This window comes from Hyposmocoma kahamanoa, unplaced genomic scaffold (assembly GCF_003589595.1).
Source record: "Hyposmocoma kahamanoa isolate Upper Pololo Valley unplaced genomic scaffold, ASM358959v1 93, whole genome shotgun sequence".
Classification (NCBI taxonomy): Eukaryota; Metazoa; Arthropoda; class Insecta; order Lepidoptera; family Cosmopterigidae; genus Hyposmocoma; species Hyposmocoma kahamanoa.
The window spans coordinates 12,564,836-12,580,337 of NW_020654810.1; the positions used below are offsets into that span (position 1 = coordinate 12,564,836).

At 35.9% G+C, this 15,502-nt stretch overlaps 1 protein-coding gene across 8 annotated transcripts in view; it reads left to right on the top strand.

The window, feature by feature from the left end:
* Positions 1-15,502, top strand: part of LOC113237515 (CAP-Gly domain-containing linker protein 1) — a 56,193-nt gene that overhangs the window by 14,721 nt on the left and 25,970 nt on the right. For 3 of the 8 annotated variants that reach the window (XM_026474023.1, XM_026474025.1, XM_026474027.1), the window contains exon 1: positions 4,860-5,044. The exons of the other annotated variants lie outside the window; for them this stretch is intronic. In XM_026474023.1, coding sequence (XP_026329808.1) covers positions 5,014-5,044 — 31 coding nt within the window. In that variant the 5' untranslated portion in view covers positions 4,860-5,013. Of the gene's footprint in view, positions 1-4,859; positions 5,045-15,502 lie in introns of those variants that run through there. 8 annotated transcript variants of the gene reach the window in all.

Sequence of the window (15,502 nt, forward strand, 5' to 3'; positions counted from 1 at the left end):
TACTTACCATACTTTTTTCTCTGTGAAATCATATACAGGTATTCACTCTAAAAACGACTATATTGACTTTTCTATGCTTGCTAATGTCGGAAAATTATGTACACATTTCTGGCATTGTTTGTGATATTTTCGAACGTTTGTCGATTATTGCGGGTTCCTATTGCGTTCTATGTTGTTTTGACCTTTTTTTGTACGTGCTCACAAGTTGGATATCAATGACAGGCAGCGGCGAAGTTGGCGGCAGTCACACCTCGGCGCTCTACAGCCAAAACAAACACTAAAGTCACAGTAATATGATACTGTGATTTTCCAGACGGTTTTGTGAAATAATACTTGACGTGTGCTAATAAGCTAAGGCTTTAAACGAAACCTGAAAACGTAAAGCCGATTACTCGATACGTCGAACCCGACACTCTTGTCAAGTCGTAGCAGACGTGCAAATCCTTTAAAACAATTACTTGTTAATCCTGTCTTCCATTGTTCATAAAGGATTTTTGCTGACTTTATGTTTATTTTGTGGTATGGTTTTGTTTATACCTGCACGCGTTTTATATGGTTGATGGCGGCGAATTTCCATGAATTCCTTATTTAAATTGTTCCTCGATAAGCAATGAGCACGATTCGCAATAGTACGTGCTTTCCGCTGTAAACCCGAGCTGCACAGGGGCGCTATCGAACGACACGATCGTGATCTAGTGGTCACTGCCCGCGGCTAATAAATCAACACTAGCATTATGTAAGTTGATTACTGCATTATGCCATTTATTTCAATATTTGGATTATATGCTTTTTTACGATTGAAAATTTGGTAGCTGAAATCTTTTTAAGGCCATGTACAGTGCATGAAACCAACCAACTTTTTTCTATGGGGACCTACTAATAACGACGAACGACTAATAACGAGGTAATTAATATTATTTACAGCTGTTTTTTTCGATGAAAACGATGTCCGCTAATAAATTAGGACATGTTTTATATTACTACATACAAGTACTCGTATATGTCCGGTATGCAATACAATCGGATATAAATGGTATAGTTAGAATACAACATCACAGCTTTTTTAAACCATAATCTTTTTCAAGTATAATAAACTAGTATATTAAGTCTCCAACAATATAGTTTTGTTTCGCAGAATAACACTTTGGGACAAAACAGGTCTTACGAAAACGTGTCCTGTCGTTCATTAAATAAACATTCGGTACCAATAGTAAGATACTTAGTACAAGTCGTGACTCTTGACGATACCGCCTAAACAAATAAGCGATCTGAATGAGCCCATTGCGTATTGCATCAAGGCATCTCGTGAAACAGTCCGCTTAAAAAGTAAAATGTAATAATATCACGAAGATACAAACCAGTTATTTGGTAAATCCTACACTCGATCACTATTGACTATTAACCCTACGCCGTATGTCGATTCAAATAATTGTAAATGATAACATTTAAATTTACCAAGCGAATCCCGCAAAATCTATTGAATTCGATTTGTTAGTGCGCCTGATGGTAAGCGCCTGTCCATAGCAGATACAATGACACTCAGAGATTTTAATTGCAAAGATCTGAGGGGCACTGCCGCTGCGCCTGTCATCCCGAGACATACGTTGACAAGCCCCATGACTAATTTCACCAGCACCTGTACTTCAAATTTATTCAATTCAATTTTATTCAATACTACAACGCAGTAATGATCACATTACCGCTTGGCGGCAGAATACTTAGGTGAGGTGGCAATACATCCGTGATCTCTTTCACAAGGGGCTCTACTGCTACTTGTTCAACATAAAAATTACCAAATCATTACAGGTATATCCATCACTAAACATTGTTGGAGTTTTTTACACTATGAGAGTTACATTATGAGAGATTAGAGTTAACTAATGAAATACAAAGTTATAATAATCTCATTACGTAGTACTAAAAAAACCGACCCCAAAGCTTTGGAATTACACCAATTTGCCAAGTTTTATTGAAATCGGTTACCGGGAATTGCGCGAAACCGGATTCATCCCCTAGTTTGCCACCCTTAGAGGTGGAATATTGGAATATTTTCTTCAAATTTAAAGGCACCACTACCCTCTTTCCAACAAAAAATAATCAACCAAATCGGTTCACACAGCATTTGCGAACCGATTTGGTTATAATATGATAATTAATTCATATGCCATTTACGAGTATAATCAATTTACTTGATGTCCATCGTTTACCTTCGAAATACTGCCCTCGGATGAAAAAAGACAACGTGTCAGACTGCGGCATAAACCCTCTCCTTAGAGGAGACCTGTACCCAGCAGTGGTATGGACAATACTTTGACAATGATGATACAGCCGGTAATGCCGCCACAGAGATTCGTACTGTAGACTTCACAGCTAATTCAAAATTTGGAGATAAAATAATGAGTTTAAATGTCTTCTCGGGTATCCGCTAAAAAAATGGTTAAAATATATTTCTGATCTTAAGTAGTAGTAAAATAAAACTTATTAACATTTTTTATGCAAACCAGCCAATTAAAAAAAGCCATTATTTTCTCTTTTATCTTAGTAGAAAAATTTAAAAAAATATGCTATTACTGCATATAAGGGGCATAACTAACTAAATGTTACTTTTAATACTTAACTTATGATAAAACTAGAGTGCACAATTCTAGTCAGTTATGCCTTTTTTAGTGTTGTTTATGAAGCAATTATTGTAATTTAACTACATAATACGGGGACTTATCCTCACCAATATCAAAATCCTTTGATATTAGTGTGTTTAACTTTCCCCACTGTATAATATCCAATAATTCTGACGTCAGTCGGAACGAAGAAGGGCACAACCTATAAATTTTAAATTCGGAGGTAAATAAAAAAACCGACTTCAAAAACTTGTGGAATTACATCTATTTTCCAAGTTTTATTGAAATCGGTTACCGGAAAGTGCGCGAAACCTTAATAATTTCTTTGTTTGTCACCCTTAGAGGTGGAGTATTTTCTTCAAATTTAAATGGACCAACCAATACGGAGGTATCCTCTTTCCAACAAAAAAGATCATCAAAATTTCCAGCCGGAGTTATCGCGTAACATAATACAAAAAAATACGTGTAAACTGCATCTGATTTACTAGATGTGGCTGACATTTTTGACGCCGTTAAAAAAACACTATCGCTTATAAAATAGTTTAATAATCACAAACATACCTGAATAAAGCATAATGTGCACACTTAGGCAAACCTTCAAAGATACAGTGCGGAGTTTAAAACCTCAAGTGAAAGGACGATGAACTTTATTGTACGCTACCTATGTTGCATAAGCTCTGATTGCTCTAATGCTAGATTAATTTGTTACTTCAGCTATGTCCAAGTTACTTTCCTGTTACAAACTAGCTTTTGTTAGGTCACTTGTGTTGTGTAAAATATCAAGTGAAAGGAGAGAGATAAGTGTTAAAGGTGTCCGATCAACCACAAGCGCGACCTCAAGCTCCTCTGAAACACGCGTGTGGCAAGCAGGATGCGGTTGATTCACTTGTTCTTTTCATTAAGCGACCTTAGCCACTCGCTTTCTTTGACCCGCTAGAAATCGTGGCTCGTTTAGCCGTCACCGGCTACACTGTCACGATACCATAAAGACGGGGATTTAGGTCGCATTTTGATGCCGTCTATGTGTAGCTAGTTTATTACTATTGACCCTACTCAATAGATGAGGTTACTCTGTACAATGCCACTTCAAAATGAGCAAACAATAGTGAACAGAACATTTTCAGTCCTTCACCGTAGAGACAAGAATTTGTGGCATGCGCTCGTTATCTTTGCGTTTGATAAGATAACTGGCAACACACGTACCTCTCTTCTGTAGCTGTTGTCAAATTGCTACATACCATTATCTTTTTCTAGAACTATTTGGAGTCTACTTTGCAGTTTAGTGAATACGTATTAAACTGCATTTATATTGCTTACATTTAAATAATATGAAATGTTTTAGGTATAGAATACAGATTACTAAAAAACCGACCTCAAAAGTACGTGGAATTACATCTATTTGCCAAGTTTTATTGCAATCAGTTACCGCAAAGTGTGCGAAACCGGATTCATCCCCTAGTTTGCCACCCTTACATATGGAATATTTTCTTCAAATTTAAATGGGACCACTACTGAGGTACCATCTTTCCAACAAAAGAATAATCATCAAAATCGGTTCACAAATGAATCATATATCGTAACATATAACATACAAAAAAAACATACAGTCGAATTGAGAACCTCCTCCTTTTTTCAAGTCGGCTAATAATATTGTTATTTTTGAAACAAAGATAACATTGTATGGCCTTTACAGTCGGCAGTATGAGCAAATTGGCACATAATTCGAAGAAAAATAATAAGTTGATTCCATCGTATTATCCATTGACTTAAAAATAAATGGACGACGGGTCTAATACACAAACCACGAAAAAAATGTCCCAAGTCAACCTATTTAAACGTAGTGACATGTAAAGGAATATGAAAAAGCTAAAACGTTGAATTTAAATTGTAATGTCATCGCAGTACTGTCTAATTTTGCTTGCTTCGCTGTCAGTCGAACAAACGAAGACTAAAGCCTGAATGACGCTCTGTATACGATTTTAACGCCCTATAAGTTCGGACACATTTTAGCGCGGACCCGACGTCCATATAATTGTAAGTCAATGTATTAATCGGTAAATATGGCTACGTGTAAAAGTCCAATTGCAAATTAAATAGTTTAAGTACATTGTTAAATTACGAAGAGCCACCCCCAGGCAGGCGCGGGCGGGGTCGCCGGGAAAACAAAACAGCGCGGCTGATAGAGCGAGGGGCGGTGCGGGCTGACGCCGGCAGGCAGGCGGCAGTGCACATTTGGCGATCGAACAGACCGCGCGCGCACGCCACGCACATCCACAACGCGAATATACACAAACTAAAGTACCCGAGGGGGTTGAAGCCTATTTTACTCCAGCTAGGAGAGCTGACTGCAATATTAAACTAATCTGCTGACCAATTTCCGAAAAGCTCGCTTAAGATGCCAGTCGAAACGAAAATTAGCTTTTCCGGTGAGTACTCCCCCATCTTACATCCGGACCGTTTCACAAATATCTATTAAACGTAAACTAGCTTTACAAGGTATTTTTCTGTTACGAAATTCAATTTTACGTAGCATTCAATTTTATTATTTATTTCTTCTTAAAATAAATTCCTTGCAACATAATCACTCACTTGCAAGTCAAGTGTTAAGTCAACGTAAAAATCGTATATGTACATATACATTTTCAAGCCAAGGAATGTTACCTGATAATTTGGCAATCATTTGGCGCTATTAGATTACAATAACAATGAAATCATAACAACAGATAACACGAATCATGCCATGATACTGAGTTAGTTGCCTTGTTGTCAAGTTACTTAGTTCTACTTTCAGCTTTGTTTTTCTCTCGTAAACTCTAAATAAACAATTTATTAACTGTGTTATGAGACGCTAAAATATTTTGACATCTTGCAAAATTAGTGTGTGTGCAGGATTTTGTGAGTCTTAGTCTTAGTTAAGCTCTAAATATTCTAGTTAACGTATCGTTAACAAGCTGTGTTAATGGATAGCGAGTTCTAGCACCCGGTTACTGTGCTCTGTGTAGGATGTTGTAATATTCATGGCTACGTACTAAATAAGTCCTCGTCGTCTTTAAATTCCGTCCTAATGAATAAACGGTAATCAATAATCCTGAGCAGTTTTTACGGTTCTGATTATAAGGCGAAAGTAGATCTGGAAATGTCAGTATGTATACTTCGAACTTTGTAAGAAATTTAAATTTTAAAATCCAATCAATTTGAAGAACTCGATTAATTGCGTTTTGTAGCTATTATGACCATTAACTTGAGGAAAACGAAACTAAAAAACAGCCATAAACTCAAGACAGTGTCATGATCTTCTGTACGCCTTAAGTCCACACAGTCAACGATAAAGAATTGCGTCTTACTTCTCTTACAAAATAATTCTGTACCATCTGCGATCTTTGAAAAATTGGGTTCCTTCGTCGTTGCATATTATGTAATAATGTATTAAGAAAGACCTTGAAATAAATCATGTAACGTGATAGCTGGAAAGTCTCTCTAGTAAATTTTCCATTTAAAAAACAATGATCACAGTCGGGTGACTGTGCTTGCACAGCTTAGTGAACATAATGAAACTTTAACACAGTTAAATCATAGTTTAATTAAATAATTTCATTTTTAAATACACTTTTGACCTGTCCTGTTATCACAATAACAAACAAGTATGAGTTTGCTTATTAAATTTAAATTTGCATGCCTCGAAACCTGACTTGATGATCTCATAGTTGTGGGGTCTATTTAATTTATGTTACTCATTTCAATTCATCCATATGTTCAATGTTCTTTATAAACAGTCTTTACATAAATGAAAACCATTTGGGTAGTAATTTCTTCAGATTTATCTAACATCTTTAGAGTCGCTTCTAAAAATGTCACGATTTCACTTATCCTTAAAAGGACGTACAGTGAAAAGTTATTCGTCAGGTTCGTTTTCTCTTTTTGCTATATCGGATCGTGCATCTGCAATTGTCAAGAGCCGTCTTCCTGTAAATCCAAAGGATGTTCGCTTGTCTTTTATCCTGCTATATAGAGCTAGTGGGATTTGTTTACTTCAATAACACATTTTTTCTTTGATAATGCTGTCTTCAACTTTTTAACTAAACCCCCTGTTACTTTCTTATAGACTCGTTTATCAATCTCTTGTATTGCGTAACGTTTATATATTTATTAAGTTAAAACCGCATACTGGCTGAGGTATGCCTCCCTCGTGGGCTGTGCTCCCCCCGAACTGACCTTCAAACTCCGAAAACCTGCGCTATCACCGTTACCGTTACCAAATTGCTTTATAAATATTTTAAATATGGATATTTGTATTTTACATTGGTTGTTTTGTAGGCTGTACAATGTAGGGTTGCAATCACGTTCAATAGTAATTCTAACCATTGCATATGATAGCAACCTGATGTCGGTTATCTAAGCCCTCCTTTGCTGTGAGATGTTCACCATGACCTCTGCTTACACTTACGATTCTTAATCACGCAGTGTTAGTACTAATGTAGTGAGCAAAGCTTAACCTTGTTTGGTTCCAACTTCACATGCCATTACGCAGTGTTGTATCCTGCCCGACCTTGTTCGGTTTTCATTCAAAGGAAATATTTTCTATGTCACTATACCAAAAAGGACATAGGTTTCATTTTTATTTAATTCAAATTCCATTTACGAGTATAATCAATTTACTTGAATGTGAATTGTTTACCTTCGAAATACTGCCCTCGGATGACAAAAGACAACGTGTCAGACTATGGCATAAACCTTCTCCTTAGAGGAGACCTGTACCCAGCAGTGGGACGGATAATGGGTTGACAATGATGATACAGCCATAGGTAATGTCGCCACGAGATTCGTACTGTAGACTTCACAGCAAATTCAAAATTCGAAGATAAAACAATGACTTTAAATATTTTCTAGCGTATCCGATCAAAAGAGTGATTAAAATGTATTTCTGATCTTAAGTGGTTTATTTATGTTAAATATACATAAGACATGTTTTATGCAAATCAGCCACTCAAAAAAGCCATTATTTTCTGTATTAACTTAGTAAAAAAATTTATAAAAAATATTATTACAGCATATAAAGGGCATAACTAACTTAAATGTTATTTTTGATACTTGACTTATGACAGACCTAGAGTGCACAATTCTTGTCAGTTATGCCTTTTTAGTGTTGTTTATGAAGTAATTATTGCAATTTAATTGCATACACTTATCCTCACCTACATGAAAGTCCTTTGATATTAGTGTGTTTAACTTTCCTCACTGTATGATATCCAATAATTCTGACATCGATCGGATCGAAAAAGGGCACAACTAGCAAATTAAAAATTCGGAGGTAAATAAAAAAACCGACTTCAAAAGCTCGTGAAATTACATCTACTTGCCAAGTTTTATTGAAATCGGTTACCGGAAAGTGCGCGAAACCTTAATCATCCCCTAGTTTACCACCTTTAGAGGTGGAATATTTTCTTTAAATTTAAATGGGACCAGTACTGTACAGGTATCTTTTTTCCAACAAAAAAAGAATCAAAATTTCCGGCCGGAGTTATCGCGTATCATACATACAAAAAAATTCAGTCAAATTGAGAACCTCCTTTTTTGGAGTCGGTTGATGTGTTTAAAGTTTTACTTCGTTTTTTTAACAAAATGAAAAGTTAAAATTTATTTTTCATAATAAGTAGTTACACATAAATTTTTTAGTATAGACATTTTATTGCAGTTCAATTTCCCGTTTTTAAGCAAATATTAATTTTCCCTTTTAACTTAATAGAAAAAATACATATGAAATATTATTATTGTATATAAAAGCTTAACGGCTACTCTCGGACTATTAATTGTTCACTACCTAATTTCCGTGGCAATTTTTATTATTTAAGTATCCGATTTTTTATCACATTGTTATTGTATGCTTAAGCTAAAAATCTTTCGATGTGTGTACACCGAAAGATGTTTATTAAAAGTATTTTTAATAAACTTGACTTACACTAAAAAATAGATATTAGTCCTGTTTCTACTCTGATAACTTATCAGAGTAGAAACATGGCACAAACTTTTAAATTTAAAAAGTATCATAATAAAAGATCACTTTAATAATAAGCAACACAAATAAAATCATAATGAGCCTTTTTTATTTTCTAAGTCTAAAGATCCGATACTCATGAAATTGATTGAGGTCAGAAAAACCATCGTTAACAGGTGAAAATTCCCAAAACATTTTTCTATTAGCAGGCATGAGTGCACAGAGCTTAGTCAGTATTGCAGACATCCTTTCTGATGTCACACCTCTCAGAACATGCTTTTTGTCGTGGAGGCGGTTATCCAGTTTTAATATTCTTAAGTTTCAGAAAATGTAACTCAAATCGCTCTTCTGTGCCGTGATCGTTTTTATACGATAGTGATTGAAATCCTCTTCGAAAAGTAACTTCACAAATATTAGTCCTATAGGCACGAGGTTGGGAATGTTGTGACTTATATATTGATGAGCAGTCTCCAATTTCAAAAAGTCATGTAATGTTATATTTTTAACTTTGGTCTTTGAGCCAGTATACAGCTTTGCTAAAGTCAGCAAAGTCGTACACTCGTTTCATTTTTTTAAGGGATAGCTCGACTCTGTGAAACTCATCTGCTACCATGAATGAATGTCCAACTTCTAGATACCGCAACTATAATCAGTTATAAATTCTAAAGCTCTGAAGCAACTGCTTATTATACTCATTTTTTCGCCCTGAAGTAGCGTCGGTGCAAATAGCTGAAAGGTTTGACCCGCTACGTGTCTCTGTTTATCTCCTATAGGAACAAAACTTCGGTTAAAAACAATTATCCGCGAACAAAACATTACAGTTTTAAACTCCTCCACACGGGAAAGCATTATTACTTTTTCCAGGTCAACAGCAAAATATGTGGTGTCGGGGAACAGTGTGCTTGTGTGGGTTGTCAGCGTCTTCTGTGTACTTCTTACGAGCTGAAATGTACCTTTCATGAAAAACTTCGTAAATTCTATATTCTTGGCAATTTCTGTGTCGAATGTGTGGGTTCGGGTTGTGAATAATGAACTTTTCAGATACTGTTCGTTTCCTAATTTTGCAAAATAAATATTCAGTTCCTTTACGATGTTCTTATGTAAACTTCAAATGTTGGTAAAAATCTGATTATCAATGTCAGTTGTGCCTTTTGCCTATGTATCCAACAATAATTGAGATAAGTTTCTGCAGAAAATTAGGTAGACAGCCTTTGTTTTCAGGATTCAGAATAATGTATGTAACTCAATTTTGAAAATTGTTAGTTGTGCTCTTTTTTGTTCTGACGGCTGAATTTGTTGTATAACTCGGTTTTTACAAAAATTTTACTTGTGCCCCTTTTCGCTTCGAAGGCCAAATTGTCGTTGCACAGTGTGCACTAGATGTACAAGATAGGAATGGTATGTACGTCGGTCGGGGAGGCTTCTTTTGTGCACCCCTATGGGAATAAGAAGAAGAATCCATGATGACACGAAAAATATTATAAATATTGGCACTTTTAAACCGAAAATTTTTCCGTCTTGCATCCTCTTCGTGCTGTTCATTATTTAACTTTTCCTTGGAACATTGAAGTTTAAATGTGTTTGATTCTCTTGTTTTGTAACATAATACTATTTATTATGTACTTTTCTGTGTTAGTATCTGGTTGCGTAATATTTCTTATTTATGGTTTTCTGTTTCATAGCGTGAGACACGTCATGTTGTCGCACAATACCTAACGATTGTGTCAATGCTGCTATTATTGGCTGTTAAAACATTAAAACCGCGTGATGCGATAAGAATTTTACTTGATGCTAGCGTTTCGAATCGAAGGCCACTTTTTTAAATGGCTACTGAAACTATATAAATTTGACATTTGCACACCTTATCATCATTATTGAAAATACGTTGTTAGAGTTGTTAGTATACTTCGTCTTCTAATCGAACTTTGCAAAAAAGCAAATTTTTCTGCAGTTTCTAGCAGAAAAAAAATTGTGGTTTACCAGACTATACATAGCCCAGTTGTAAATTTCAACGTGAAATTGATGGATTCCTGTATCTCAGCCTTAACGGAGATGTGCTCTTCGCGTCGGAATTGCTCAATTATGACTGGCATTGTTGTCAGACGACCGTAGCGAAACTGCTGGACAGGTGTGACCTGCACACCTACGTGACTTCCGTATACTATCAGCTTCAGCACATTTGTCAACGCGTAAACACCGCGCTAGTTATGGATTCGACATCGCCTTTTTTGTTGTAATATAATCTCACTGTCTAGATTTATAAATCGGAATGTCAGTTGCTATAAATCGATCTGTCTACAATGCCACCTTGAACCTCAGTTTCGATTTCGTATCGATGGCGGTTCTTCTCGTGCGCATCGAACTGAACCAAACATGTCTCGGTAATCAATCATGGATGGAGACGTTTTGTTTTACATTAAAGTATTATTTTAAAATTGAGACAAGTAGATAGTTATGTGCGGAGTCGAAGGTGCTTATGGCGCCGACGTTCAGCTGCTACACGTAACAACTTGACGGGTGCACAGACCTTATGACACAAATAACGAATGATTTTCTTGAGAAATTCAAAATCAGCTACGAAAATTACTGCTAGAGATCCTGTTTTAGGAGATAGTTAAAACTGAACGCCACTCACAGTATATAATGGAAGGTTACAACCTGTGTGGTACACCTGTTTACATAATTCAACATTCATTAAATTAAATTACCACAGTGGGATCGTACGTCAATCATTCACATTTTTTGCTTTAATCTGGCGCCAATGTCGTCGACAAGACCTGACAAAGTCACTTATAAATTTATGCTGACTCATGTACATATAGGATCGTTTGGAAATATTTTAATGGATGTCTAGGTTCTGTTTTAGTCAACACATATTTTCTTTTACAAGAAAAAAGAATAATTTTGTCTCCAGTATCTTTAAGCAATTTATCACCTCTATTAATCCAAGACACGCATCGTCGAGGTTACACGTTATTTCGCAGACCTTTCCTCGTAGATTACCAACTCTCTTAGGAGCAAAGAGATTCGCAGAATGTATTAGACAATATCACGACACTCGTCATATATATATGTACGTGCTCCAAAATACTAAAGGTTAATGTAAAACACGTTTTTGCGCAGTGCTATAAGATTTAAAAACAAATTATTTGTGGTGTATGGTTGACAGGCTCTTTTTGTGGACAACGTTTGAGCTGCAGCGGTTTGAACGTCGATATTGTTATTTATATCCTTATTGTTCGGTATTTTATGACACGTTGGTAAAGTTTAAAGTACAAATTGTAAAAAGTAATTCATTTTCAACGTACAAGATGGAGTCGTACACCACCGCAGAAGTTTGTTTTCGTACCAGTAAAATATATCGCGAATCTCATTATGGTTCACGGTAAACTAACTGCAATACAACATTTTCATTTCTTATCGTGTACAATATTTGGACTAATGCCAGATGAAATATTTGATAGCGAATTATTCCCTGCTTTAATCCGGTGACATTCAGTTCTAGAGACATTTTTATAGCCGTTGCCCCAGCCTCCAGACGCCACTCTGTCTGTTTTGACCAATTTTTTAAAACTTCCCTTGCAATATGTGGAATACATATCACTAGATTTTAGATTATCTTGATGTCAACATATCTGTGTACATCAGTTGTTAATTTATTATCGTGATTTCGGTATACCTGTCTAAGCACTGAATAGATTGCCAGTGCTTTCATTTTAATGCAATTTGCTGTACTTTCTAAAGGTTTATTCCGAAGGCTAGGCAGCAGTCGATGATAGCGCCGTTGATTGCTTTATCTGGATAGATTTATGGTGTCTCGATCTCCTGCTGGCTCCATCAGCACATTATCTAGCGATCATTGAGGAAATTGAGCAATTACCACTGCGTACTTGGTTAATACCTAGGACATAAATTACTTAATGGACTTTCTAGGACATTATTATTAATACGTGTTTTATTGTTCATGCCTATGAGAGATAGGTGCTCTGACGGCATCCAGTACTTAAAATATCTATTGTTTTTGTAACTTCTTTGTACAAAAAAAAAAACTTTCAAACTGTAGTCCTCGTAGATTCATACAATTTTCCAAGGCAAATGTTAGAAATCCTGAATGTCTAGAAAATATTTTTTTGTAGTACTAGAGCTCCTTGTGAAAGAGTTCATCCTGGGAAGTACTGCTCCCTTACCTATTTCTGCCGCCAAGCAGTAATATGAGCATTCCTGCGTTCCGGTTTTGAAGGGTAACGGTACTGGTGACACGCACATGAGACTTATCAACCTATGTCTCAGGGTCACAGCCGCAGTGGCACTGCAACTGTTATGGACAGGCGTGTCGCTTCCCATCAGGCGCACTACCTGATCGTCCCGTCACTTGGTATCATAAAAAAATGCGTCAGCGACGTATTAATATCCTATAAATGTGCAATAATTAACGCCTTTATAACCTGTGTATCATAAAGAAATGAATTGTTTGATTTGGATAATATAGACAAATAAAAATTGTATTTTGGATTCTTACAAGTTAAGCTAAGAATTTTACACGTTCATCTTAGAATTACCACTTCGCAAGGCTACATACGTATTTACGTTTAATTAAGACTGCTGACCTGTCGGCAACGTTCCGTGCATCTTATTTGACGTGGGCTGCAGAAGGGTACTTCAAATATTCCATAGAACAGTTTAACGACACGTTTACCTTAACATAATGAACATTAACAGCCTTTTATAGCTGTGACAATCCGCCCTCGCGAATTATTATACAAAATAATATGCATAATATGTGTTATATTATAACACCGTCAAACCGATCACAACTGTGGTGACCTCATGTCGTGTCCACAAATACCTTAAAGTAGCGGCATCAACTAAATTTCGGCTTAGTGTAAGACTAAGCGTGTATAACCAACATTTAATTAACCATGTATAACAATTTTTTTTATCATATCGCAAATTTTTATCATTCTGATTGACTTTCAAATCGATATTTTACTAAGAATAAATTATGTCAATAATATTGACAGTCACATTCTTTGATTCATATTCATTGGAAATATTGCATCACAATATTTTGTTTAAAATCAATTTTATATTTTGATTTATTATCTTCAACCATATTTTTACGATATAAAAGTCATTACGCTGTAATTCGCGAAATATGTACAAGTAGCATTTCCGTAATCCGCAGACTATGTGTTTAATTACACTCACTCAATTTTTGTGTCACCACTTAAGAGATTATACGGAGGCGACTACATCCAGGTGTAAATTACTTTGTTGACCAACTAACTTACGTCATGTTAAAGACGAGTGCGTCTCTAGCAAGTTCAAGGTGACACGCTGGGAAACTCCAACTTGTTGTTTCAATACTGACAATATTTAAGCATAATGTAACCCATTTATGTCATGCAAGACATCATTATCTTAATACGTCGCTTACTAGATTCTGTTTTATCGCGTGTCTCAATTTTACTACACCGAAAAAATATTCCATTCGTGATAGGTATGAGACAAGCCATGTCCACTAGTTCTGTGTACACAGATGGAATGTATGTAGTTGTATATGCTTAAGAATATCGCAACACTGCTGATTCACCTGTTTACTTACTGCGTACGCACACCCATTCAGAGTTTTAACAAAAGGGCTATCAAAGGGATTTTTTGTTTAAACCCATATAAGGCTGATGTCATCTTTCTAAGTAGACACAGGACAATGCACTCTCTTTTACGAGAACCAAAAAACATAATTTTTGAAGATAAAACGTTTTTGCTATACAGACATACTGTCCAAGATCTACACTACGCTTATTTCAAGAACACGGCAGATACAAGCCTTAAGATATTAAGCCGAGTAATGTCCGTTGTACTCTAGCTGGAATTTAGCGTTCAGATACCGTTTCCAATTTAAAGTTACGCTGAAATTAAAGATAACTTGAGGGCTTGTTATTGGTTGTATTTCACACCGCTCACGATTGCTGTCGGCATGATATTGCAACCGGGTATGAGGAACAAAAGGCATCCAACCTACACTACTTGACTGGCCGCGTTATTCAGCGTTAATTCGACAGAAGTTGAGATTTATTCTTCCAAGTCGGTGCCCTCTTTACGCTTGGTCACGACTGGAGCAATTTAACCGCTTCCTGCCGAACTGAAATTGTAAATAGAGTCGTTGTTTTAATATATACGGCAGCATTTAGTATAGCAGGATACAACCGAATGAGCATTTTTATAGGACGGCTTTTTTATTTTAATCTCTGCATAAAATTGATCCGACATGTTTTCCTTAGAAAAGTTTTTGTTTACAGTATAACTCATCTCGTAATTGAAACTTCAGAACCGGTTTCCTAAAGTTATTTGAAGTTCTTATTATTTCCATAACTTTGTTTCCACGTAGCTAAGAATCCATAAACACGAAAGTGCGTAAACATAACTATGTATATTACATATCGTCCAAAAGATTGCATGGGACAAAGTTTGCTCATTGCAAGTATCTTCAAATATTACTCGGAAGTAATCCAGACCTAATCCGAGCTTCGGAAGTAATAATCTGTATCACGAGTTTGTTATCCAATTGCCTTTTATAACGTGCTATTGGCATGTAGAGTCCTATTTCGTTTTCTACCATTTTACTGTTGTCATTGTTCGTTAAATAAATAAATAAAAGTAATTTGTATTTTATCCACGCACTCATTATTAAGTTCAAGTTTCATTAACTACTTACGTAGGCGCTTTCGGATTATCTTTCAGATTAACTGCAAGCAATTCCTCAATTAGCATGCTTAGTAGGTACGACGCACCTGTGCCTCATTACTGCCCTATTATCGGCCCAAGAGGCGTGTGTAGATTGCCGAGCAGAGAATTCCATTCGCGAAAGACCACTGAATTATTCAAATGT